Here is a 27,859-nt window from a genome sequence, read left to right on the forward strand (position 1 = left end):
AACTTGGTGGGTGGAACCCACGTGTGTGGTTTGTTAAGCTCCAGTGTTTTTTCTCATAGATTCTCAAGTTGGTGGCAACTCCTTGGTCATATGTTTGTACACAAGGAAACAGAATTCCATAACTGAAATCCAGGTCTCTTACCTCCTGACCACTGTTAATATGTGTTCACTCTATTGAAGAAGTATTGCCGTTGTGTACTAGACTCAGCCCTAGAGGCTGGAAACATGAAGATGAAACAGACCTGGCAAAGCCTCTGGAGTCACATAGACTAGTCTGCCTTAAGCTCCTGTGCATCATTCGGGAATGGTTGAAACGTGGAGTTATTAAACGTGGAGGACAGAGGCACAAGAAACAGTAGGGTGTGACCTGCCACATGCTGGTCTGCATTTTCCATTAGTGGGAAGCGCTGTTTGGAGGGGTGACAGTGTAGCGTGACCAGACAACCAGTCCCCTGGGAAAGTGTGGACGTTCATGCTTATTTCCTGGGTGGAGGTTATTTCTGAGCCAGAAAAAGCCAGCAAGTCAAGTAAGTCAGTCAGGTGTTGACAGAACTCAGCACGTCACCCAGCAGTGTCCCAGGGCCTGGGGGGAGCAACAGAAGTATAAAAATCACCCTAGTCCTTGGCCTGGCTCAGAGGCCCATGACCTTGGCTGGTCCTGGCAGGAGGCAGGGCAGTGGTCAGTCTCAGAAGTTTGGGCCACCCATTGGTACTGGGAGACCAGCTGGTGCGGTGCTGGTTTTTGTCTGTTCTTAAACCCAGAGAAGTTATTTTGCAGGGAAATAATTTAGAACATGATTCGAAGGCATACTAAAGCAGTGCATGTCTTTAGGGCTTCCTCGTAGACTGAAGAATCTTGTATTTCATCCTCTGAGTTTCATGTACATTCCCTGCAAATTTGAAAGGTGAGATGTGGCAGAACAAATTGGAACCACTTCCTGAGAGTTATATGGGTAAATGTCAGTTCTTGCTTACTTTAGACTCTGGTTTTCTTGTGCAGGGTATTCTCATGTTCCAGAATTTTCTTGTACCTGTTTTGAAGAGTCTTAGGGCCATGATCAAATGAGTTAGCAAGGAACACAGCCAATTGAAAAACTCCGTCCAATTCATTATCAGTACCGATCTAGAACAGGAATGACGGAAACATTCTTTAGCTGGGCTGTCCATTTTGAGAAGCGCGTGGCTGATGAGTTCTTGAAATGTGTCCAGTACAACTTAAGGAACTTAATTTTTAATTTTAATTAAGTCAGTCGTAAATAGCCACATGTGGCTGGTGACTGCTCTGTTGGATAGTGGAGCTTAGAATATGCCATTTGGGGGGTTTGGGGGTATTCTTATTAACATAAAAAGGCTGTAAGGATGAAAAGATCCCAATCAGTCAGAATGCCCTTGGGAACCTACTTGTTAATGATTTATTCCCAGATGAGGCTGTTGGGAGTTGCTTGTTGGCATTTCCGACACAGAATCGTCTCTCATTCTGGTTTCTCTTTCCAAGACCCATGTCAAGTATTTATTTGTAATTTGACTTAATTTCTTCCCCATTTCCTCCACCTAAGGGAGATCACCAGTCCGATTTCTGCCAGTTTCTTGGAGATAATGCCCTTTGGATCGCGAGTCCTTTTTGATTATGTTGAAACAACAAACTGTCAGACCAGGAATTGCAGGGGGTTGAACGCCGTGTGGCGTGGTCCCTGCCTGCACCGTTTAACCGTGAACGTGCGCTGCTGCTGCCTTGACAACGGCGGGGTCTGACATGCTCAGACGCAAAAAAGCTGACTTGGCAGCTGCCCAGCAGATTTTTATAAAGGCTCAGTTGGTGGCCGGAGATTCAGGCTGTCAGAGTTGTGTTATGCAATAAATCGTTTTCAGCAGAAGTTCTTAATCCAATTTTGGCTGTAGCTTTTTATTTTATTTTTTTTAAATAGGCGGTAATCAAAGATAAGTACACATTATTTAATGGGAGTTTGGAAGAAGTAAAACCCTCCTTGCATAAGCATTTTCAGTCCGTTTACTTTATCCCTGGAAGCTTGTCTTTCGGAGGAAAATTTCTGCTTGAAGTGCTTTTAATTTAAAACCAAGGCAAAGGAACGTCATTCTCAAGTTCAGTAAGTCAGTGGCTTCCTGGCCATTTATCAGATTTCTAGGTGTGAATGTTCCCCCATTTCTCTTTGATGTTTGAATATTGACAGATGAACCATTTTATGAAATTAAAAATGAAGATCGAGTTGATTTGAGACATTGAGTTGATTTCCAGTGGAGAAGATATTTTGTTAAAAGTAGAAGAAACAGTAGTTTTAACCTCTTTCTGTTTTCTTTAATATTTTTTCTCTCTCTGGCTCTTTAAATCCTTGTTTGTGTGGAATCGGTGCCAAGAATCAACATCCCTAACAAATTATTACTGTTATTATTTTGGATGCTTTCATTGTTCTCTGAAACTGTTGATGGAAGAGGCTGATATTTCAGACAGCAACAAATTGCATTAAGTAGGGTGATTTAACAGCAGGCATATGCAAAACTTGGGCTCTTGAAAATAAAAGGCATTTATGTAGAGGTTTCCAGACATTCTTCCCTGGAAGGAGGAAAGGGCTGTGAATTTTCTTTCCACCTCCCTCCTGGAGCCAGTCTTTCACAGTTTTCTTATTGGTAATATCTTTTCAGTCATCAGCCCCCCCCCGCCCCCCCCCCCCACCATGTGGCATTTCCGGTTACTGCACCCAGCGTGAGACTGAGCGCTGAAGTTGGGCATTACTTTTCTTCCTTTTTTTTTTTTTTTTAAAAGGAGGTGGAAAATCACAAATTGCTCCACTCTCAGAGGCTTGGCAAAATGAACGGAGATGGAATATATGCACGTGGTGGTGTTGGTAACTCATCCAGTGGCTACTGTAATCCAAACACTTAATTGTTTGTCTTAACTCCTGTATCAGTTTTAATGAAGGGATGTCATGTCAGGAGCAGGTCTTTCTGCCTGTGAACATGCATGCTCTCTTCTCTCCCATCCTGCAAGCCCCTGTCTGCTTGGTTTACTTACCAGAAGCTCTGATGGGAGCATTTGACTGGCTGCTCCCTCCCCGTGGAAGCAGAAGTGTTTTCTGTGGAACATGGTAGTGTGTGCACATGTCTGCATCCCCCCCAGTCCCCACAAGCCAATCAACATTTAAAATGTTGGTGGGAGGTTCTGGACTTCAACGTAAAATTTATGTCTTGGATACTGGTTTTATTTTCGGTGGTGGCGATGTTAAAAATGATCTGCATGGTAGTGAAGACCTTTGCTGGAAAGAACCTAGTCCTTGGTTGACTTTTGTCCCAGTTTCTACCAGTTGTCCTGTCATCAGTATTAACAGCGCCTTTGGCTGTGATGATAAATTACTTGGTCATTCATAATGTATGAGGCTCTTAATGCAGTTTGCCCACAAGTAGTGGGAAGTTAACTCTCTTCCATGGGAACTGGTTTCATTTTTATATAGTTGTAATTGTTAGAAAATGTGTGTGTGTCTGTGTTTAAATTGATCAGAAATGGGCTTCCATAGAACCGGGCACCGGAAACCAACCAGGACTGACTGACCTGGAAACCCCTATTGCTTGCACTCCAGTATTTGAGTGCTCGGAAGAGGGTTGGAAGACTCTGCCAGACCTATGGCTAAGTGGACGACATGGCTTTTCTGTATCAACGACCTTATCAGTTTTGAGACAGTCAATTAGAAGAACTCTTGGTGCAGTTAGAACATGTTAATTCAATAGTCCAGGATTTTGAAGCGAGGGCCATGGAGAGAAAATTTGAATTGTTAGCAAATTCATTTTATATTAAGGCCCTTTTGGGGCATTATTGAAACTGACATTGGTAAGAATTTACACCATCAATGGAAGTTGGGGTAGGCACTCGAGTACATTTAAAATAGTCATGCATGCCCATGTCTGCAGCCCCAGCCCTTCTCCATGAGGCTGAGTTTGTAGGAGACGTGGCAATCTGCACCCAACAGATCATGTACCTTCATAAACCTGGCTAAGGAAGAAAGCATCTCATGTTCTTACGTGTCTCTCTGTGTTGGTTTTGGTTTTTGACCAAAAATCATAGAAAAATAATTTGCAACTGGGAGCCGTGAGTTTTGTCAGTTTGGGGCCTTCTTTGGGTTTTGTGGCATGGTAATGGGGGGGGGCACACCCCTTCACCCAACAAATAAAGTCACCTTGGGAGGATATGGTTAACTGCAAGCTTAATGAGATCCTACTGGGTGATGTGACTACTGAAATATATGCCAACTTTCAGATGGTGCAGAGAAATAGAAATGATCTTACTGCATATGCTGGTCCTCTTCTGGAATATTATTCATATTTGTGTTTAATTCTGTGTCACCTTTAAAGGGAAGTCGTCCCAACGTGGGTAATCAGGGAATGAGAGCTTGAGAGATCACGTCACACTGATTCAGGGAACTCACCACTTCTCAGTGTCCTAACTTTTTTGTTGATTTCATTCTTGCTATTTGGACACTTGTTTTTCACTCAGTTAAAAGAAGTCAAGGAAAGAGTTCTCAGTATATTAATACAGACTTCTTATTTCTGACAGTAGAAATGGCGACAGTTAGATGGTTGTTAGAAGCATTCATCTAGGGCTTCACCTCATCTTCACCTTTGCCTGTTTTCCGATGGAAGGTAGAAAGTGACGGGAAATGGGCAGGATGGGGCTCGTCTGAAAGTTTACGGCAGAGCTTCTGAAACTTTAATGTGCGCGGGCATCACCAGGGAGTCTTAAACTGAGCCTGCATCTCTGCAGGCTGCCGAGTAGTTGAGGCACTGGTAGTCTTTGGAGCGTTGTTGGGTCTCCAGGCTGGCCTGTGGGCTTTGGCGAGCCTTCGGCGGGGCTGTCTGCCGCACGGTGTGTGGTGTCTTCACGCGCTTGCTTTCTGTGCCCCCTTTTCTTACATGTCTGTTACAAAGCTTGGAGCAGCTAGAGGTTATGCTGTCGTTTTTCCTTTCAATGAAAAGATTATGATGAGATACATTCTACTTTAATGCCTGAGCCCTTGCCGTTTTCAAACTTTTTTCAAACAATGGTAGATGTTTTGCAAATGAAAACAAAACCCTGTCACTTGTACTTTCAAAGATTTTATTACTTAGTCTTCCATTTGCCAAAGAAAGTGATTTTTCGAAGTCAGTATCAAAGCAGATCTGTGTGATGACTCCCCCCTCCCTCCGTCTGCCAGCAGATCTGATTTTTCTTCTTTAAATTTCAGTGTTTGCAGAGCATTTTGGGGGGCTTGGTGGGGTAGGAATGAGGATGGGTGGTGTGTCATCTGGGAGTTGACTCTTAAGATTTAGATGGTCTGTTAACCTGGAGGTCTTATCATGGAAACCCCAAATGACAGGAGCTGTTTTTAAATCATTAATGCCACTCGCTCACCAGAACTGGCCACACACTCTGGGCAGCTGAATTTGCATCCGAATGAGACGGCTGGACGCTGGGTCAGTGGTGTGACTTCTCCTGTATCTGCCTTTATTAAGCTGACCAGTAAAGCAAATGGGCCGGGGCTGGGTGTGGTGGAGGAAGCCTGCTTTCGTGGAGAAGGGCTTGCTCTCTGCTCTCAGTGCTGCGGTGCAGATCCCGGGTGATTCCCTCTGAGGAGCGGGAGAGCCACTAGGCCCACGAAGGTCAACAGGGGATTGTGAGGCTTTTGAACACTGAGGCACCACTGGCTTTTCAGTTGATTTGAAGATAGTGATTTGGGGCTGAATAAGTGAATAGAGAGGTGCGAGGAGATAGAATGGGGGGCTCCTGGGAGACAGGAAGAAGGAGCCCGCAGAGATGGGTGGCAGGGAGAGGAGGAGAGAACTCAGAGGGCTGTTTTGTAAAGGAATCTGGGTAGCGTTTAACTGAGGTGAAGGGACTGTGGGGCAGTGGATTTGGGCTCTGTTAGGCCACGTGGACTTGGAGATGGGCGCTGTCTTCACAGGGAGCTCGCTGGTGGCAGAGGGGTGGTGCCTGGGTGTTAGGTCGATGACAAGCTTACCGCTGAGAATGCGAGGTGTTGCCTGGCCCTGTTGGAGTCGTCACTGTGGGGCCCTTTTTACGGGGATAGTGTTTTCAGTCAAGGAAATTGGAGTGATTTCAGGCCCTTCACTTAACCCATCCTGGAAATTTGGCACCAACAGGCCGGGTGTGGGTGGGTAACATGGGAAGCATGATGTTGAGTCAGTCCAGTTTTCAGCATCCTGAGCTCTCGCCCAGTGACGGGAGCTGGGATAACACTGTGAGGAGCAGGAGAAATGACTCTATGGCTGGTTAAATAAGACAGCTACTGGAAAAGGGAAAAGAAGACGGAAGGGCTGGACTTAAAAGGTCATGGAAGCTCTTAGGGCGGGGGTGGGGTTTGCCTGTGGAGTTCCTGACTTCTAATGAGAGAATTAGGCTTGGGCTATGTTCTAAAGCACTCAGTAGAACTTGGATTGTTCAGAACTACGAGAAGGCAAGTGTTAGGCCCCTGAAGTACCTTCTTCTTTCCAGCTTCCTAGGACACCCGGCTTGCAGGGCCCTGTGTGCCTCGTGGCTGGCTGCAAGCCCACCTTGCCAACCTCTCACTAGAGAGGGGTGTGCTCTGAATGTGGGGATTCATCATGACTCTGCAGCTGTGAACGGCATTTTGAGTTCTAATTTCTAAATCATTACTTAACCCGCTGAGCTTTTGGATACACAGCAGAGTTGACTTCTTACCTATTAGGTTTGTGTTTGGCATCAACACTGAGGGAGGTGACAAGTCTTGACCAGCACTCTAGATTCTAAAAGAACTCGTGTGTGTGTGTGTGTGTGTGTGTGTGTGTGGTTCATTTTTTATTTTTAATGTCTAGAAACCCTGTATTCTGAGTCCTAGATTTCCTTCTCCTATATTTATAAGTATCTTGTTGGGCTTCCCTCGTGGTTCAGAAAGTAAAGAATCTGCCTGCAGTGCAGGAGATCCGGGTTCGATCCTTGAGTTGGAAAGATCCCCTGGAGAAGGGAATGGTACCCCACTCCAGTATTCTTGCCTGGAGAGTCCTTGGAAGGCTTACAAGTCCATGGGGCTGTAGAAAGTTGACAGGACTGAACAACTAACACACTATTCAGGTAGGTGTCACGGAGCTGCTGATGCTACTAAGTGAACGTTAAATGTGTCTTCCTTTGCAGAAGTTTTCCTCTCATAAGGTTTGTCTAATTAGACATCAGTCTTCAGGGTGTTTAATCCTCCCTTTGGAAGGCCTGGAGTCAGAATGAAGGCTGCAGTCTGAACAGGAAGCAGTAAATCGTCATAGGAATTTTACATTGAAAGCTATTTTGGGGGCTTTACAGTTTATAAACTGTGTGTATGTAGGACACAATCATTTATAATCATGGCCTGGTTTGTTGTGAAGACTTAATTCCTAAGGATAGGAACCTGGGGTGGTGAAGACCACTCTGTCCCGCGGCCTTCCCTGTGCCCTGGAAGGTGGACTTCAGCCCATGAGCATGGCCTCTTCCCAAGGCTGAGACTGTCACTCAGTTGAAACTGATATGCTAGAGGCACGTTCACGCACACTCAGGGGACTTGCTTGCTGCCAAGAGTGAATTCATTGTGCTTTTCACCTCTTGTGAAGCTGAATCATTGGCCTTTTTGGCAGGTTGGTTCCTTAGGCTCCTCAAGTGGGGTCTGGTCAGAGCACTTGGTTTTCCTGGTTTTCAACCGTGTAGTTGGCTGGCCTCTGGTGACTTGCGGAGTGGTGGTTAAGAAGCTGCGTGCGCTTCTCCCGTGGCATGGAGGCAGAGTCTGCTGGTCGCTTGTAGTCTTCATGTGTGAACTTGAGCACCACCCTGGTCTATAGATGCCTTGGTGCTTTCAGGAGAGCCACTGGGGAGAGAGGGTGTGTCTTCTTCTCCTGGAGGTAATGGAAGGGAAGTCTCGGCAGGTGTGAGGCACAACGGACACCCCAGGAAAGGTGGAAATCCTGGCTTTTTGCTCCCAGGCCTTCTCTTCCCCTTCTTACAGAAGATGGAGAATCACTGTCATTCTAGGAAATCCTGGAAGATTAACAGGAGCACAGCTTCCGTTATGTGGGGCTTAGAGACTGTGTGGTTGGATTTCTGAGATGCAGTGTGTGTTTATGCAGAGTTTAGGAATTTACGAGCTGGAGAATATCTTGGATAATCTACCTCCCTTATCTCCGCGGGAGGAGGCTTTAGTGACTTTAGTGGCAGGGAGTGAAAACCAGTTCTGTAGGGTGTGGAGTGCAGCAGCACCGGCCTGACCCTGACATATTTGGCCTCCTGTTGAACAAAAGGAACCCAAAGAACCAGAACCCTGCTTTGCTGCTGTTCAGTTGCTCAGCCGTTTCTGACTCTTTACAGCCCCACGGACTGCAGCATTCCAGGCTTCCCTGTCCGTCACCATCTCCTGAAGTTATGGGGTGTTAATGTCTTACTTACTTGCTTAAGGCCCCAAGTACCCAAGAAGCCCACAATCCTTCTATCTCTAAATTGAACTCTTAGAAAAATGAAGTCTTGAAGTAGGTGTGTGACTCTAAGCACTTCTCAGATTAGCAGATGTCCACAGGAGATCAGATGTCCACTGTAAGCAGATGTCCACAGGAGAGAACCTGTGAGGGTCTCAGGCTGTGGGAAGCAGCTCTTTAAACCTTGAGAGCCTTCTTGCTGGTTCCCTGAAAGAGTTAACTCAGTTGGCGCACCATACTATATCAGCCATCTCCAGCCACCTCCGTCTTCCCAGACTGGGCCCCGGTCCTGCCCTCTCCCCGCTTGTCTGCAGTCTGTCTTTGCTCTTGGAATTGCCGGAATGGTCCCTGGGTGGGCTGCTGGTTCTTGGTTCCCCCGTCCTCCCAGCCCGCCCCTTGTCTTGGTCACTGCTCTCTCAAGCGCTTACACTGGATCTGATACAACAGACTCTTAAATGAGATCTTCAAGACCTGATAGTGTCTGTATTCTTCTTTGAAAAACCACCCCCTGCCCCGCCACCCCATTTGCTATTCCACCAAGATCCATTGCCCCTTTTCTGCAGTGGTCTCTCTCCCTCTCACTTTTTCTTTTTTTTTTGTGAATCATTCCCTTAAAAGGCCAGTGCAGATTCAGTTTCATTTCTTCTGACTGAATGGTAAATTCCTTGAAAGCAGCACCAGCTCCCAACAACAACATTTCCCAAAGAGTGGGGCACGTGCTTATGAGGTGCCTACGCTCTGGAATTGCTCACTCTAAAGAGCTCCAGTACAGTGATGCATTACCCTTCCTGTTGTGGCTGCTGTAACGCTCTTTTCTAAACTTTGCCAAGAATATAAAACTTCAGTATTACCAGTTAATGACGGGATTTGGGCACGGGGCATGTGAAGGGAGATACTCTTCCAGTCCCGTTACAGCCTGAGGGGTGGCCCTCCAGGATGGACCAGCGCCCTCTCTACAGCACGTAGTTCTCATCTCCGGAACTGGGTCTCAGTTCCGTAATACTTGCTTGGGATTTTTTTTTTTTTTGAAGTTTATTCTCACTCTTGAACATTTGCTTGCTTTCTTTGAAGTAACGCCCCTCTACCCATTCTTCCTTGTTTCCCCAGGATGACAGTGATGGGATTCCATGGTCAGAAGAAAGGGTGGTACGTAAAGTCCTTTATTTGTCTCTGAAGGAGTTCAAGAACGCCCAGAAGAGGCAGCACGGGGAAGGCATTCCTGGGAGCCTGAAGGCCGTGAACGGTGAGTTGCCTGTTCTTTCGGGTTGGATGCCGTTCTGGGCCCGGCCTTGTTTCTGAAATGGATGTGCTTGCTCGGGACGGCTTGTGCTTCTCAGGCTGGGCCCCTTAACAGCAGTTACCCTGGTTGGGTTTATGGACTCATTTTTCTGCTCCTTTATATGCTGCATAACATGATTGGCAAGGTGCCTTTGTTAGTCTGTGCCCTGTAGACAAGACCAGGGCTGCGACCTGGTTTCTGCTGTTTGCTGGGTTGTGTGTAGAGCTGGATATACAGGCTTTTCTGGGAGCATCTGTCTTTCTATCCGAGTAGGAGAGCAGAAGCAGCCTTGGATGATCTTGCTGAAATGTGGCTCCTGTTTACAGAGGAAGCAGCGTGAGTCTGTGCTTGCTGCCTGTCTCGCTGTCTGTCTGGCTTGGAGCCTCCCAAAGCCCAGGCCGGCGGCCTGCATGGCGGCGGGCAGACAACACAGGCAGAGCTGCTGTGCATCCAGTGTTCCTCCTCCTGGGTGGTATCAAGTGGATCCCTGAAGCCTGGAGGGAAACTCGCCCCTGAGTCTGAGTCTGGTGTCTCTTTTTGACAGGGTTAGTGTGACTCAGATGGCATCAGCCAGTGAAGACCGTTTTGGAACAAGCATTTGGTTACTGTTTATATTTTATCTCAAGGGTTGTGGCTGTGGTAGCAGCACTCCACAGCCTCTCTTGTTAATTTCTTAGTTTAAGCGTGAGTGAATTGACCATGTTCTGCTTGTATTTGTTTGGAGTAAGGAAATGAGGAAGAGGAGAACCTAGTACTCTCTTTGCGTCCTCACTGTAATGTTGGAGTAGTAAAATCATGGCGCATGGGAGCCTGGCAGCTTGCCAGGCTGCTGAGTGACTTCAGGTTGACTTTAGGCTGTGGAGTGTTTTTCCATCCTGCTTAGTTGTGAGGTGAGTTGTCTGGGAGTGTCTCGTTGAAACCGGTGATTCCAGACAAGACCTGCTGGCACTCTGTTCCCGTAGGCGATGGATGGCCTTCCTGAATGCGCCTGGGGTCTGCCCTGCCACCCACTCGTATTCTCCTGGCATTGTGTGACTGAAGGCCAAGCCAGTGTGATGGGGAAAGGCCCTTTTTGAATCCTGCGTGTGTGCGTAATCAAAATAATATGAGTACTCTGTTGCCACAGTGTACCACTCAGACCCCCGTTTTGTCATGGGTCTCTTCCAGTGGAGGAACCCCACTCATTCCTTGACTGCCTGGAATACAGTAAATGCTAAAGCCCACATCGTTTTAAAGGGCACTTGCGATCAGTCTTGCTGTCATTGTTTCACACTGAGCGTACTGTTCTGCTCTGAGTGTTGGGGAGAGGGTGATTGGGGTGGCATTTTATTGGGTCTGGGGTCGTGGTAGACCAGTGGCTGCTGTGGTGTTGAATTTCACTGCTGTGATGAGGTGCGCACTCTCACCCTGCTAATCAGGAGTGGTGATGCCTTGGTGCCTTTGGAATTTTTTGATAAATAAAGATCAAACTAACTGGGAAAAAATCAACTTCTAGTACAGAAAGGTAGCCCGGTGTCTGGGATTGAATAGTGGTGAAATTAGGGTAAAAGAACAAAAACTGCAATAAGGCATTCAGGAAGAGACTAGCCCTGCCAGCTAGTCGGCCAATCGTAGCTCTTGTTTTCATCGGCATAGTCAGGGCTTGACGATAGTGAGGAAGGAATTTTAAGAAAAGCTGTCCTGTGCGTCTTCTCTTATTGGGTTCGTTGAAAACTTTAATTCTGTTTCCTTTCACTCTGATAAAGACTGACTTACCTCTTTTCTTTCTTTTTCTTCTAAACACCCAGACATTGAGGCTTCTGTCCTTCTGTTGTGAAGTTGCTGTGAGCATGCCCTTTTCTGGTTCGTGTTGCTGTTTGTGCAGGCCATGTTCCAGGGCCACCTTTTTGCTATTCCTCATACTCTGTTTCGAAAGCAGTTCTAAGTAAATGCATCGCCGTTTTAGAACCTGTGTATGTTTCAAGAACCCTTTTCTTAAAGGCAGTTCGCATGTTAAACAAATGTGCTTTCTTATTTAGGGGCTACTGGAAAGCATCAGCATCCCAGGTGGCGCTAGTTGTAAAGAATCTGCCTGTCAGTGCAGGGGATGTAAAAGACGTCGGTTCGATCCCTGGGTTGGGAAGACACCTTGGAGAAGGACACAGCAACCCACTCCACTATTCTTGCCTGGGAAATCCCATGGACAGAGGAGCCTGGCGGGCTACAGTCCGTAGGGTTGCAAAGAGTTGGACGCGACTGAAGTGACTTTGCATGCATGCATGTACATAACGGAAAGCATGGAAACTAGACTTGTTACCATGGGAATGAGTCTTTCTGTGTAGGTCCCAGAGTCTCAGAGTGCTCTTCCTAAGGGGTGTGATTCAGAGAAAGCCGAAATAGCAGGCAGCCTCCGAGACTCTTGGGGAGTAATAAGGATTGTAAGCAGTGTTATCTCTGAATGTGTATATACGTATGCTTCTGTGTGTGTGTGTGTGTCGAGTTTAGTCGCTCAGTCATGTCCGACTCTTGGTGACCCAAGGACTGTGCCTGTACCTGCCAGGCTCCTCTGTCCATGGGTCTCCAGGCAGGAACTCTGGGGTGGGCTGCCACGCCCTTGAGTGGGTGCTGAGTAATCGGCATTCGTGTGCAGTGCAGTGACCTCGCCTGGACCTGGGCCTCACTGCGCCTCACAGCGAGCACTCTCTGGGATTCCTCATCGTGGGCGGGTGACGTTGAGGGTCATGGTGGCGGGGGAGAGTGGTTTCAATAGTCATGCTTTTTCATTTTTCTTTTTATTGTCTCCCATCTTCTCAAGATTCCCTTTCAAAAGTTGAAATAGTTGCATTAGTTTAGTGTTAGCTGTGACAGAAAGGTATCTGGTGGTAGAGTTTGAAGCGGTCTAGTCCGGAACCCTCGCTGGGAGGTGTGGTGGGAAACGGGATGGGACAGAGGGGAGGGCAGGTGCCTGCACCCCGTTCTGGGGGGGTGGTGGTGGGGGAGCCTCTGTCCCCTGTGCTCCCTTTCTCGTGCTTCATGGCGTGGGGGTCATGGGTAGTGGGGTCCACTCTGGGACCCGTGGCATTTGTAAGGGCAAGAAGACGTTCTCGTGGGGGCTGTTTGAGAATTTTCTGTGGTCATGACTCACTAATGGCACACGGTTCCTTATAATGCAGTAGCAGGATTGTAATTACAGCTCCAGCCACGTAACTTTTTATCCAGTGCTGATTTTTGAACCCAGAATGGAAGAGAATGGAAGAAAATGACACCTTATCCTTGCAACAGTGGTATGAGAAAGACGGTGTTTTGTTTTACCCCTGTATTTAAGCAAAGATGTTTCAGAATTACTGGTCTTGCCAGAGCTTCCTGGGAAAAAGCAATTTTAAAACGATTATTTGAGTTCACAGAATGGGCTTGACATAATTTTTATCTAATTGGGAAACGAATTGACATCAGTTCCGTGAAATCACGGGCATGCTAGGATGATAAACAAGCAGCCCCCTGCCCTGGCCTCTTGTGTGAGGGGCGCTGTTTGCTTAGAGGGTACACGTAGCAGCTCATCTGGGTGACTGAGCTCAGCTGTCCCACTTGGGCAGGTCTAGTAGAATAGTAAGCCAAGCAGATGTAAGATAGTAGTTCAGTTCAGTTGCTCAGTCGCGTGTGACTCTCTGCAACCCCATGGACTGCAGCACACCAGGCTTCTCTGTTTATCACCAACTCCTGGAGTTTACTCAGACTCATGTCCATCGAGTCAGTGATGCCATCCAGCCATCTCATCCTCTGTCATCCCCTTCTCTTCTCGCCCTCAGTCTTTCCCAGAATCAGAGTCTTTTCCAATGAGTCAGTTCTTCGCATCAGGTGGTCAAATTATTGGAGCTTTAGCATCAGTCCTTCCAGTGAATATTCAGGACTGATTTCCTTTAGGATTGACTGGTTAGATCTCCTTGCCGTCCAAGGGATTCTCAAGAGTTCTCCAACACCACAGTTCAAAAGCATCACTTCTCTCTAACGAGAGACTTCATAATTTATGTCATAAAATCTATGTTTGCCATCAGTCTTGCTTTTGACAAGGGATGGTTTTTTTTTTTTGGTCTTCCTGGAGGTGGTGAATGTGAGTCTGGGACAGCCCGGTGGGTTGTCTGTGTAGGAATTGCACCCGAGGTGACAGCTTGTTGGCTGTAGCCAGGCTGCTAGGGAGGCAGTGCTCAGATTTCTGCTGGATGCGAGCCCTCTGCCTCCTCGGTGCTAGAGATGGTGCCACTTTTCCCGGCGGTAATAAATTGACAGAAGCTTCAGAGAGCCTGGCAGAGGCCTCGGCCTCGACCACTCTTTGAGGGCCCTTGGCCCTCTGGGGCTGAAATTAGGGACATTTAAATAATAACATGCTACACACATAATGAGTACACATAATTACACAGTCAGGGAGGGGAGCTATTAGCTGTCTTTGAATTTCATTTACTTTCTATAAATTTCATCTGAAATCCAGCAAACCCTCTGGCCAGCTAAAGCATCTTGACTGGATTTAAGGGAAACTGGATCTTTTTTCTTAGAAGCTGACAGTAGTTGTGAGAGCCGGAACTTGTATTGCATGCTTGCTCTTTGCTGGTTGTTTATTGTTTTAGCACTTTACCTGTATTTTGCTCATTTAATCTTCAGAACTCACCATTTTATAGACGCAGAGGGAACTATGTTAGGGTGATCAGCAATTTGCTTCCCCGACTAGTTCGAGACAGAGCCAGGATTTAAACCCTGGCTTTCTGCATTGAGCTTCCCTGCTTATAATCACCATTGAAATAAATAGAAGTCATTTTGAGACCTCCTGTAAAGATAGGATTCCAAAAATATGAAATCGTACGAGTACTGTTTTTTTCATAGTTTCTTTCGAAGGAGATACTATGAAGTCTTTCATGAGCAAGGCTAAGTCAGAAGAGGGGGCAATTCAAGTATTTATTCATGTGAGGGTGGTTCTGGGCTTTATTAGCACTCGTTAGTGAATTGATAGTCAGTGGAAATTAAATTTAAAAACTGCATTCCTCCTGACTAGTCACCCCCCCTTACATGCAGCTACATTCATTATTACTTTGTGTTTCTTCACCTAGGGATACAAATTTATAACTTTAATATTGTTGTTGAACCAGCCAAGTGGCAGAGGGCTGCCAGTCGTGTGGAGGATGTGGGGAGACGGGCGTTGGCCTTGCTCGTGACAGCCGAGGACCAAAGGTAGAAGGGCAGATTGGGACCCCATCTACAGCCACGCTGCCCTTATGTCTTTTTTAAGAGTAGGGTTTTCATTAGACTCTCTTAAAAATCTGAGTTTACTGATGTCTATGGAATGAGACAAGGGCACAGCTCCTGCAAATTCCCTATTTACAGGATGAAATGAAAAAAAATGACTTGAGTCAAAATCAAAGCCAGGGCACCTTGTCTGATGAATGAAAGTTTCCTTTTGGGCACATTTGAAATAAATGCCATGGTTGTATGTCTGCCTTCCCCTGTCCTGAAGCTCTCAGATCTTCCACTTCTCAAGAGAGTCCCTGTTTCAACAGGAAAAACAATTTTTCCCTCCCTGGTGGTGGTTTCGTTGTTCAGTCACTAAATCATGTCCTGCTGTTTGTGACGCCATGGACGGCAGCATGCTAGGCTTCCCTGTCCTTCACTGTCTGTCTCCTGGAGTTTGCCCATTCATGTTCAAGTTGATGTCCATCGAGTTGATGATTCCATCCATCTCATCCTCAGTCTTACCCCTTTTCCTCCTGCCCTCAATATTTCCCAGCATCAGGGTCTTTTCAGATGAGTCAGTTCTTCTCGTCGTGAAGGGTGACCAAAGGGTTGGAGCCTCAGCTTTAGCATCAGTGCTTCCAGTGAATATTCAGGGTTGCTTTCCTTTAGGATTGACTGGTTTGATCTCCTTGTTGTCAAGGGACTCTGAAGAGTCTTCTCCAGCACCACAGTTTGAAAGCATCAGCTTTCTTTATCGTCCAACTCTCACATCCGTACAAGACTACTGGAAAAACCACAGCTTTGACTACACGGATCCTTCTGCTTTTCCAAATGAACTTCTGTGGGTGGCAGTGCTCTTGGGCAGTGAGTTAAACTTTCTCTTAACAGTCCAGTGTCTGAGACGTTTCTCACCTGGGTCCCCTGACAGCACTCCTTGGAAACGAGAGCTGCTTGCGGTGAGGGCAGATAAACGTCTTGAAAACAGCCTACGTTTATTCTTTGTTTAAAAACAAAGCTGCGTCTGTCTTGGAAAGTGAGACAGTTGAGCAGGCGTGATTTCTCTCTCGTAGGTGTCCTGTCATCAGTGTGTTCGTGACCCTGAGTAATGCAGGTGGGATGTTTCTGGATAGAGCTCCCATCTGATCAACATTTGATAGGGTTCTTAGTACGTAGGAGGTATCGTGAGTAATAAAGTGGAACTGAAGTTGCTTATTTTGGAGGAGTCAGAATAGCTTATTTTATCTCATCTAAGATGTCATTGAGTGATGGCATTATTATTTTATGAAAGAAAGGAAAAAATGCTTCTAGTTTATCAGTGTAAGCCATCATAATTGTGAGGTGCTTTCTAACAGAAAAATGTCTGAGACTTGGTATCAGTGAAGCACAGCAAAATACAACAAAATGCTTTAAAAAATCAGAGGTGCGTGTGACCAATTTGGTGTCAGGCTAACAGGGAGGCAGGTGATGTAAAAGACCCAGTGTTGAGCTCCTGGGAAAAGCTTCCGTAAAGAAGTTGCATTCTGACAGACCTTGAAACTGAGGGCTGCGAGGGCTGCAGGGCGGGGCAGGGTGGAGACGACCAGCCAATAGACTCGGCCGGGAGGAGTGATGTCAGTCCAGCAGGGCACGTGGCAGGTTGCAGTGGCCGTCCTGCTTGCCCTGCTCTGGCCCCAAGGCAGTGGCGAGCCTTCCTTGGCTTAAGTTAGGGATGGTGAGAGCCAGAAGGGACTTCTGGAGGTATAGAGGTCAGCTGCCTCATTTTACAGAGGAGTAATTTTGAACCTTGCTGATGAGCTTAACTGGAAGGGATGGATGATGCCGAAGACTGATCGGAACCAGAAATCTATTTTAAGTGATGGTGAGACACCAGGCTTCCCAGTCGGCAGGGCTGTGTGCAAAGATTTCGCGGAGAGGGAAGGATGGCGTTGCCTGTGGAGGTTGCTGCGTCCTCTCCTGTTTCCCGGCACTGGTGTGTGAGGTCTGCCTCCTCAGTCTGCTGCCTCTGGCAGTTCCGCAGCCTCCGTGCTCGCTCCCGTTGCCTCCAGGCCTCTTGGCTTGGACCCGCTGGTAGCAGGAAGAGCACAGCTCATGGGTGTGCCTCGGGGGTGGGGGCACAGGCGTGTGATGTCTGAGTTTGAGACAGTCCCACGGTGTTTTCCTGCCTGGCCCCGTCCTTAGAGCATCCACCTTTGAGGGGTGTGAAGGCCAGAGGATGGGAACCTGCTGTTCCCATCTGGGATGTTCTTTAAGGCTCTTCCTCCCACTGAGAGTCTGGTCAGCACCTCCGTCTGCGCACCAGTCCCCTTTTCTCATCGCCCCAAGGACAGCACTCCGGACAGTATTCCTCCTTTCTTTGTCCTTTATTTACTTCTTTACTAGATCTTTCCCATCAGTAGACAGAGCATGTTGCATTGATAGTTTCTCCTATTAAAAATAAACCCTCAGATAATCTATCTCCTTCCTTCTATTCATTTCTGTTCATTCATTACTTTATAGAATTCCTCCAAAGAAAGTGAAGTGTTCCAAGTCTCTTTCCCTCTGTTACTTATTATATTCACTTTAATATTCTCTTCCCGCCCATTCTCTTTTGAACCCTTAAGAGTCGGGTCACTTTCCAAGGTTGATGCCCAAATCCAGTTATCAGTCAGTTAGCCGCCCATGTGGCTGCGTTTGACATGACGCGTCTCACCTGAACTCTAGTTGCCTGTTCACCTTCCGGACTTTGTTTTGCTGGTAGGTCTCGTGAGCTTGGGGTGCACCAAGTCAACTCTGTTCAGTCTTATGTGCTCCTGCCTTGCTGGTCAGTAAATGCACATTCCATTCTTCTTGTTGCTTTGATCAAAAGCTTGGAATTACCTGGTACTTCTCTCTCTCTTCTTTCCTCCAGATTTCACAAAACCTGTTCATTCTAAGCTCACAGTATCTTCTGAAATTGATTTTGTACCACTGCCACTGGTACACCACCTCTGGTTTGGGCTGAGACTCCTAAAGCTGTCTTTATGAAGCTCTTCTGCCTTTTCCTCTCTCTAGGCAGCAGCCAGTTCCTTGTAAGCAGGAATCGACATGTGCCATGTCCCGCGTTGTGCCCCCATCTCAGTGTGGAAGGCAGACATCCTTACCCTGGACACCGGATGTGGTCCTCCAGCATCTCTCTGGTCCTGTCTGCCTGTCTCTCCCTCACCCCCATCTCACCTAGTCTAACCTTCCTGCTGCAGTTGGTAGTGTACTCTTGCCCCAGAATTTTGTGCTTGCTGATGCTTCTATTTAGAATACCTGTGTGACTTTAAGTATTTTGAGGTTCAGGGTCTTGGTACTGGAGATTTCTTCAGACGTCATTCAAAAATTGTGCCTTTGCCTATTGCCCTTTAGCTCCTCACCTTGTAATGTTTTTTCTGCGTCGACTCTCTCCCTGCCTGGCATTGTATTGTTTGTTTATTACAAGCTCTCTCCCTGTAGTAGATGGTGACTTCCAGAAGGGAAACTCTCCGTCCGTGTTGGCGGCTGTTGTGTGCACAGCTCCTGGGTGCTCTGCAGAGTGTGTGCTCACCTACACCCTGGACGTGTTCCTCTCTGTTCAGGATTCTCCAGTTCTCCAGACTTCATTTTTGAAATGGCATGGACCTTGACTTCTAACTCCCTCGCCCCAGATCACAAGCTGTGTTGTTTCCTGTTACCAAAACGCAGATTTATTCATAATTGTGATGTGTTTATAAGTCTCATCATCATAATTCTTGGAATTGGGTTGCCCCTTTACCCTTTCTTTCTGAACCACAGTTGTTGAATGCTTGCCTAGGTACAAGCTACATTGATTGGTAATTTTAACTTAAAATTGGGCTTTCTTAGGAAATGTTACTGCTTTTAATTCTCATACAAGTGTTTTACTATCATAACTTTGCGGGTTTGTTTAGTGGGCCTCATATATGGAAAGCAACACGTGTAAAGCTACGTAGCTAAGAAGTGGTCAAGTCAGGATCTGAACCCAGGACTCCTGGATCCAGATCTTGCCCCCACCTTTAAAAAAATAAATTTGAGGCAGTCTTTACACTCAGTGAAATCACCTCTCTTAGGTGTGCAGTTCAATGAGCTGCCAAATGTACATATACCCATGTGTTTAGTGTCCATTGTTGATCCAGGACTTTTCCAATCACCCCAGAGAATGGCCCCTCCAGTTCATTTGACTTCTTTAAAGAGTGTATGCACTTGGTGGTTTGTCAGCTTTTATGACTTTATATGAGTTTGTGACTTTTACCCAGAATGTGCCAGCTGCTGGACAGTGTCTGTGGAGACTTGAAGGTGCCTCAAAGCCAGAGGCACATGTGTGTCCAGTGAGCAGCTCTTGGAGGTATTGAGCTTGAATAGGGAACCCATGGTCAGACTGGCTCATGGCTGACACTCACCATCTCAATGGCGGTGCTCCTGGAGTCAGATGCCCCACCCTAAGCCGGCATCACAGTTTTCGTCTGAGCTGCCGTGCATGCCCAGACCAAGTGGGCTTTGAAATGCTTGCTTCTCATCCTCTTCCCTGTCACCTTTGTCTTGTGGCGCCCCCACCACCCCCTTTGTGACACTGTTTTTAGTCTGAGTATTAAGAATACTCAGTCTTGATGTTAATAGTTCAAGACATTCTGGAACTTGGGTTCAAGACCTGGCTTTTCTCCAAAAGCAAGCTAAAGGGGCGTCTGTAAGTCATATTCCTTCTCTGCTAAGACAGTGTGTTTTCAGTTAGATTTCTTGTGAGGACCCCGTGACCTGCCTGGTGGCCATGAGGATGCAAAAACATACAGTGGCAGCGTGGTGAGATGGCTGATTGCTGTCCGTTTCCTTGTGGCTGTGGTGTAAGCCTGTGTATCAGTCATCCAGTGCTGCCTGAAGAAAATGTCACAGACTGGGTGGCTTAAAAAAACACAGAACTTTAATTCTTAAGGTTCTGGAGGCTGGAAGTCCAAGATTCAGGGTTCCAGTTGCTTCAGTTCTTGGTGAGACTTTGCTTCCTGGCTGAGAGAGAGAGTGCTTTGGTTTCTTCGCTTCCCCTTTTTATAAGGACATCACAGCCCAATCAAATTAGGGCCCCACCCTTATGACCTTGTTTAACCTTTGTCACCTCTTTACAAGCTCAGTCTTCAGATGTAGTCACATTGGGTGTTGGGGTTTCAATTGGATTTTACGGGGGAGTCACATTAGGTTTGTAACAGTCTCATATTCGGTAGGGATTTGTGATGGTGACAGTTCTTTTATTTTAGATTAAGTTAATTTCCATGTTAATCTGCACCATCTTTCTCTTTGTGAGACTGGAACAATTTCCTGGCAAGTCAGGAACCTCTGAGGGCTGCTTGACCTCAGAAGACACCGCTCCTCTCAGTTGGGTGGAATTCTTGGACATGCACTTACTGAGTGTTTGCTCCTGTGAGACCACGTGGATTGGCTCAAGTCGTTTACTTCACTGGGGGTTGAAACATGGCTCACCTGCATCAGGAGCTGCCTTCCAAGGCCAGGGGCCCTTACAGAAGGCAGACAAGGTGTTCTGTAGGCTCTGAGGGCTTGGGAGGGGACTGGCAATTGAGACGGCTTAGGAAGGATGCTTCTATCCTTGAGTTTGAAAAAACTCATAGGATAATTTGAAGTTGGGGGATTCCTGTTCGTAGTACATTTATCCATCCTATGTGTCTGAATGTTATGCCCTAAATGTAATTTAGGGCAGTGCTTTCTACTCATGCTAACTTCTCAGCAGGTATGGAAAGGAAGGCCCTGCTGGTCACCAGGTAGGGCTGCACTTGGCCAGAGGACATTTGCCCATGCGAGTTTTCCTGTGTTCATTCTTGGCAGGCAGTGATAGCACCTACCTCTTGCTGCTTGGAGAAAGGCCTCGTGTGTTTTCTAAATCTTACACGTTTCATGATTCGAATCCTGTGATATGTGAGTTTATGCAGTTTATAATTGCTATCAGATCAACCACAGTGGACTCTTGCAGTTTTGCTGTGCTTGTGAATTTCTTAGATCCCATTTTCCCCAGATTTAGAGGACCTTTTAACTTGGTTTTTGAAAATAACCTATTATTACTTGAGCCACATAAAATGTTTAGAGTCCTGTCCAGCATATATTTAAAGCCAGGAGAGTGATAACTGGATATGCTTTGAGGAAAATTACCCTACAGGCCACAAATCCCTTAATTTAGAATTTGTTACTTAATCTCACCTGCTGCCAAATCTTATATATCCTTCTGGCTTTCTCCATGGTCTTTAAGGTCCTACTGCAGAGTCCCAGATTTAGCTTCCTCATGATTTCTTTCCAGAAAATTGTAAAACTGTGCAGGTCTCTCATTCAGGAGGTTTGGGGACAATGAGGGAAACAGGAACTGTTCCGTAACCTTAGTCCTGCCTCTGCAGGCAACACGTCACCAGCGTCAGCTTGGCCTGTCAGCCAGGCTGTCCCTGTCTTGTGCCAAGGAGAGTTTTTAGGGCTCCTCGTGCCGGACGTCCTGGGACCTGGGTCCCTCTCTCTGCACCATCCCTTGGCCTGTCGCTGGTGCCCTTGGCTCAGTCACACCTTGGAGGTAACAAATCAGCTCCTTGTGGACACGGACAGGGCCTCTTCCCAGCTGCCCTGCCCTGCCCTTGTCTTTTGGGTTATTTCTTAACCAGGTCTCCGCCTCCCTTTGGCAGGTAGGTGGGCATCCTGGTCACGCTTGACACCTGGTCTTGATGACAGGGGATGCCATCTGGGCTTGAGACTCCAGGCCAGCTTGTGGCAGGGTCTGAAGTGGCAGCTTCCTTCCCGTTTTCCAGGGCTCTGCCTTCTGATGCGTGAAGGCAGGCCAAGGTCTCCACGTCGGAAACGTTGAACTGTTGTTTCTGATGCTGTCCTCCTTTCCCATACGATTGGGTGTTTGTGAAGGTGTCAGTTCACTGAATGCAACTTGCTCCCTTTCTTCTAGAGGGCTGAGGAGTCCTCTTCAGACATCATCTGGGTGGGTGACATGCCAGTGGACATATTCCAGAATATTCCATCTTGGCATGCAGGGGGGCCTGCTGGTTTCTAGCAGAATCTGAGCTGCAGATTGCCCAGCCTGTACCCGAGTGGCTTTCCCCATCTCATTCGGTCCTTGACCTGACTTTAGGCAACCCAGGCTGTTTGGAAAGGCCTTTCCAGTGCTGCCATTGTAAAGGGTGAGCTGGAAGCTTCTCAGCTGGCACTTTGTGAATTCCTCAGAGGAAAATATTGGCACACACTCCACTCTCTGCCTGAACCCTCCTTATAAATCGAGACGCCAAGAGTTAGGAAGCACAGGGCCAGGTCGAAGTGAGTATGTGTTTGGGGGTGGGGGGGAGGTACTATGTTGTCATCCAAGCTGAGAGAGCCGGCTGGTTCCTGATAACAGTCCCATATACTTCCTCCTTCTCCCCATGTTTTGATGTTAATTTTCCTGCCACTGAAAATAGAAGTGTCTAGTGAATGCAATTTACAGTGTTTTTCTTTTTCTGGAGAGCCTTTTCTGTCGAAGATGCAAGTAGCGTTTTTGCTTTGTTTTTTCCTTCTCTTTTACAATTTAAATAAGAAGGAAGGTGGTAGGCTGCTTTATTCAACAAGTGTTGCACCTTTTAAGGAAAGTTTCCTTTTTTTCATTTTTGGCTTTTTTTCCTGTGGTTTTAGGGGACAAGGTGCTGAGATAAGAGGCAGGCGCTCGCCATTGATTTATTAGCTTGTTTGTTACCATCTGTCTGCCTCGCACTTCAGTCTGTTGATGGAAAGCCCGATGTGAACGTGCCATGGGGTTGGAGAGATTTCCATCTTCCCAAGTTGTCTGACTGCAGAGCCTGTGTAATCACGTCTAGCCAGGCCCCCACAGGAGCCTGTGATGTGGCAAGTAACACTTGGGAGAGCATTGGCTTAGTTTCTCTATCCAGCCTTGGACATTCCTACTGCTGCAGACGAAGGTCCTGCAAGGACACTGTCTCCAGCCCTGTCCACAGGGTCAGCCAGCACACTCTCCTCCCTCCTGGGGTCTCCCTTTATGGAAGAATTCCAAGGGAACAGGTTAAGATTGCCATCAAGTGGCTACTCTTGGTAGTGATGGGAGGCTGCACCGGCCACCACCACCAGCTGACTTGTCAGACAGTCTCTTCCGATTTCCTAGCCCTTTTGTGGAGCAGATGCGCAGTTAAGAGTGCTTTCCGGCTAAGGAACTGACTGGGTTTCTTGGCGGGTGGTGGGCAGGGTGCGCTCAGTGCATCTGCACATGGTACACCCCCAGTGAGAATCACACGTCAGTGTGCCCCACAACCACGCCGTCCCAGGTAGATGCTGAGACTGGAGCAGGCCCTGGTCTGAGCTCAGGGCCCTGGGGCTGCGAATGCACACGCTCCAGAGACTTCCTGGAGAGAACTGTTGGCCATTCATTCTCCCACCAGTCTTCGGCCAGGAGGCCACAGCCCTCCAGCTTCTCTCGTGGAAATTGGCAGAACAGGGCCATGCCGTCGTCCGTGAGTGGGTGGCCCACAGTCCTGCCAGGGGTGAAGGAACTAGCAAACGCGCTTTGGCCACTCTCTCTTGGCTCCTGCTTGGTTGTTTCCCAGCTCTGTCAAGTGGAGGAATAATTTTTTTTCTCAGAGGCAATATTCTCAGGAGTAATGGGATGATTTATTTAAAGTCCTTAGTCCCTGGCAGGAAGGAAGCATTCAAAGGGCAGTTGTTATTGAGGTTCTAGATGTACATTACCTAACCACTTCTCATAAAAGCTGTAGCTGGGTCATAAAACAGCATACTTAAGGGACTGTGTTAAAATCGGTTTGCTTTGTTCCCTGGGTGCCAGCATCCTGTAAGTAGACCTCTCCCTAGAACTTGGAGAGGAGAAGCCCTGACCAAGCTTGAAGGAAATGATCCCTGTTTAGTTCCCCCCAGCAGGTCACTCCGCACTGGTGGGAAACCTTGTGTGTGTATGTGCTCAGTTGTGTCTGACTCTTGGTGACCCCGTGGACTGTAGCCTGCCAGACTCTTCTGTCCATGGGATTTTCCAGGCAAGAGTACCGGAGAGGGTTGCCCTTTCCTTCTCCAGGGGATCTTCTCCGACCCAGGGATCGAACCTGTGTCTCTTACGTCTGCTCCTTTGGCTGGTGGATTCTTTACCAGTAAGTCACCTGGGAACCCCATTGGGAAGCCTGCCTAGTAGGAATAGTGAGAGTTTATATGGGGGGTGGAATGCCCCTACCTGGGCACAGAACGCTGGATTCTGTAGTCTCTGAGAGGGCTCTTCCTGAGCTGGCACTTGATAGGCAGAAGAGAATGGATCTATGCCAGCTGTGTTGGGGCGGGGGGCAGAAGGAAGATGACTGGAGTGTCCCAGCATGGTGGCTAAACTTCGGGCAGAGTCAAGGGAGAAAACTCTTAGGGCTCTGTATTTTCATCAGCCTTTTAGAAGAGATAGAGGTTACGTTACACTGCAGTCTGTCAAATTAGCCCCAAATGCCTGGATTCCAGCCACTGGACGCAGTATTGGATGCGGCAGAACGCCGATTGGTTGTGATATGCCCTGTCATGGCCCTGTCATTCTGGTCCTACCAGTAGCTGGGTATTGCTGTGAGCAGTCATCCTTCCTCTGGTTTCCTCCTTCAGTAAAAGAAAACCCTTGCCACCCCTTGTCTGTCTTGGTTCTGTTTTAGCGATGGGTGATGACAGGATGTGTTTATGGCAGGCTCATGTTCTTCCAGCTCACTCGATGCCCTGTGCTATTGGGTCACGAGACATTTGGAAGTCTTTGCAGAATTTGGAAGGGTGTGGATCTCGGGTAGTAATGTGGAGGAAATGTGCTGGTGGGTGGGGTGTGCGTCCTTCCCCGCCCACAATAATGCAGGCTGATGGTTTCTCTCTGGAGGTCTGTGTGTGTAGGAACTCAGGCGGTGAGCCCAGAGTCCTCTGTGGGTTCACACCTCTCAGTGCCTAGAGCTTGGAGGGTAGCAAGATTCGAGTCTTAACTCAGAGCCGTTTCATGTGACACTACTTTGTTCCCGAGTCTTAGTTGATGCTTGCTGACCTTTCACCCTCAAGCTACAACAGGATCTCCTAAAACCATTTGTGATGAAAAAAAAAATCCCCCTTTGGTGCAGTTGCTTCGCACAGAGAAAGTTTTTCTACAGTTCTTAGTTTTCTGAATAAGCTTGTGGCTTTTGAATAGTTCCAACCTCGTTTTCCTTTCTCCCTCCTGCAAGAGCCATCTGTGCTGCCTTGGAGGGGGTTTGTCGGCTCCTGCTCTGTTTGCCCCTCCCCTCCTTGTTGCCTGAAAAGAAGTCCCGTCTGTCTGCCATGCCCTGGGTGTGCTGGGCCTGTGTACTTAGCTCCTAGCAGAGAACAGCACAGAGACTCAGGGGCTGCTGCTGCGTCCCGAGACTAAATGCATGGAAATTCTACAGATCAGCACTAGCCAGCGGAGTTCTCTGTGATGATGGAGACGTTTCATGTCTGCATAGCAGCCACTAGCCAGTTGTGACTCTTGAGTCCTTGAGACCTAGCCTTAGCTGGTCTGGCTAGTTTTAGTTAATTTTAAAAGCCACGTGTGTGTGTGCGTGTGTGTGTTTAATAGCCACTTGTGACCAGAGTCTACCAAATTAGACCATGAACTTTGGAGAGCGGGCGAGCACAGTAGCGAATTTCTTCTGTCTTCCTGCTCTTGTTGTTTTTGGCTGAAAGCCTTTTTACATACCCCATGTCATCAATTTCAGAAACACTCCCAGCAAAGTGAAATGATAGTAATATTTGTTTCAGATGCCTCTTAGTGTTTTGGGCAGCTTCATGAGGCCCTTGCCCGTGGTATTGTCACAGAATTCCTGTTGTCCTTGACTTCAATGCAGCAGGTCTTCCACTGGCTCCAAAACCCCGCTCTTATTCTTACCTGCCTCTTATCCAGGTTTTCTGTTAGCATCGCACGTAAGTGATGTTTAAAATAGCTGCATTTTTCCATTAATCAACTTGTTTCGTGGTTGGGTACTGTGTCTATGATGGCAGCGTTTGTATTTAAAGAAATTGATTTTGACTGTGGAAATTTCAGAAATTTATGAAGATTACCTCTGGGGAGAATACTGCTTTTTGTTACTGGTTTGTTTTATTTTCTCTGGTCTGCTTTCTGGACATTTATATTTTTAAAACACAACTTATTTAAAATTGTTTTATGTATGCAGTGGAATCTCTACAATTTAAGTTACATTTTCTTTCTTCATGTTCCTAAGTGTTTGAAAATGTGATTTTAAAAAATCCTGTGTAATATTTAATACAATCAGGTTCCATATTGAGCATTAGCCTTTAGTATGATACATGATACCTTTAAGGAAAATACCATGAAGAATATAACAAAACTGTTAATAGTGATTGATGTAATTTCACCTTATAAAAAAGAGGATTATAGTTGTGGTTTTTACGTAAAATTATTAGTCACAAACCAAGTTTATCAAAATTAGAGTATCAAAGATAAATAATTTGAGGAATACACAGGACAACTTTACAGGTGTAAATTATTGTCTCCATTTTGTTAAAATCATTAAAAGATTAAATATGTATAAAACATAATGTGAAGGTTAGTGTTAAATTTATGAAAGCTCTAATTTCACCTGAAAACTTGAAGTTAATTCTCAAGAATTCTTTAATTTTGATTCATGAATGCCAGCAAATCAAGTGTATTATAAATTTCACGAGGCATTCCTAGCAAAATACTTTTTTTAAACACAGAGAGAAGTATTTGACATATTTTCCTCTCTAGGAAGAAAAGTGGAGGGTTGCCTTTGAAAGCTTGGTAAGATGCAGAATGTGGCCCTCTGAGGTAATAAAGAGTGCTTCAGGCTTATAACGACTCTGAGATGGCCTCAAAAGAAGCACCTTATGTTTTCGACAGGATTCATTAGTCCTGAGCCACTTCTCTAGGCTTATGCTAGATTTTGAGGGTTATTATGAGCAAGAATAAATCCTCTTGGTCAGGAACCTGACAATCAGGTATGACATTGAATAGCACCTGTAGAGCAGGTGATACTGTCGCTAAAGGCTGAGCAGGAGGGGCTGCAGGACTTCCTGAGCAGACAGAGGAGAGAGTATCGCAAAAGAAGGAATGGTATGTGCAAACGCACTGAGGCATGAGAGTGCAGGGAATGATGAGAACATGTCACTGGCTGTGCGTCACCCCCCCCAGGCCAGCTACTCCAGTGCCTTCACGGACCATCCTGGGTTGTCCACGTTGCCAGGTTTGAAAACCGAAGCACTGATAGCCAGTCTGTCTATTGCATGGCTCAGAAAGCTGATACAGGAAAACTTTGTTTCTTAAAAAATAAAAAAATTTAATCCAGTAAAAGAAGCAACGAAATAATAAAGATGAACTACATTGAAATCCTTGCACAAAAATTCTTGTTTCTGTTTAATTTCTTCGTACTACTTCCTAGAAGTGAAATCGCTGATATGAAAGTTGCCATCCCCTTATCAGTATGTTGCCATACTTGCGATGTGTGAGGCTGTAGGCTTTGTCAGTGTTGTGACCTGCCTCTGTTCTTGGTCTCAGTGCTGCTGTTCAAACAGCGCTTTCTGTTACTCTCTATCCTTAAGGAGGTAAAGTGCCCATGTTGTGATTCTCATCGAAGTCTACTTAATACTACAGTGATTAATTTTCAAAACCATAGTTTTGATACTCTTTAACTTTGCATCATTTCTCTATCTACCTTTTCAAATCCATTATCTGAATCATTAAAAAAAAAAACACATTAGGGACTTCCCTGGTAGCCCAGTGGTTAGGGGTCTGCTTGCAATGCAGGGGACACTGGTTCAGTCCCTGTTTGGGGAACTAAGATCCTACGTACTGCAGAGCAACTAAGTTCTTCTGCCACAGTTAAAGATCCTGCATGATGCAATGAAGCAAAATAAGTTTAAAAGTATTAAAAGCTTACATACATATGTATCTTCTGTTTCTTT

At 46.7% G+C, this 27,859-nt stretch overlaps 1 protein-coding gene across 2 annotated transcripts in view; it reads left to right on the forward strand.

The window, feature by feature from the left end:
• The window catches only part of JARID2 (jumonji and AT-rich interaction domain containing 2), a 231,057-nt gene that overhangs the window by 97,253 nt on the left and 105,945 nt on the right, over nucleotides 1–27,859 (forward strand). For both annotated transcript variants that reach the window (XM_052647857.1, XM_052647856.1), the window contains one exon: nucleotides 9,559–9,694. In XM_052647857.1, the coding sequence (XP_052503817.1) occupies nucleotides 9,559–9,694 (136 nt within the window). The remainder of the gene's footprint in view (nucleotides 1–9,558; nucleotides 9,695–27,859) is intronic.

This window comes from Budorcas taxicolor, chromosome 11 (genome assembly GCF_023091745.1).
Source record: "Budorcas taxicolor isolate Tak-1 chromosome 11, Takin1.1, whole genome shotgun sequence".
Lineage (NCBI taxonomy): Eukaryota > Metazoa > Chordata > Mammalia > Artiodactyla > Bovidae > Budorcas > Budorcas taxicolor.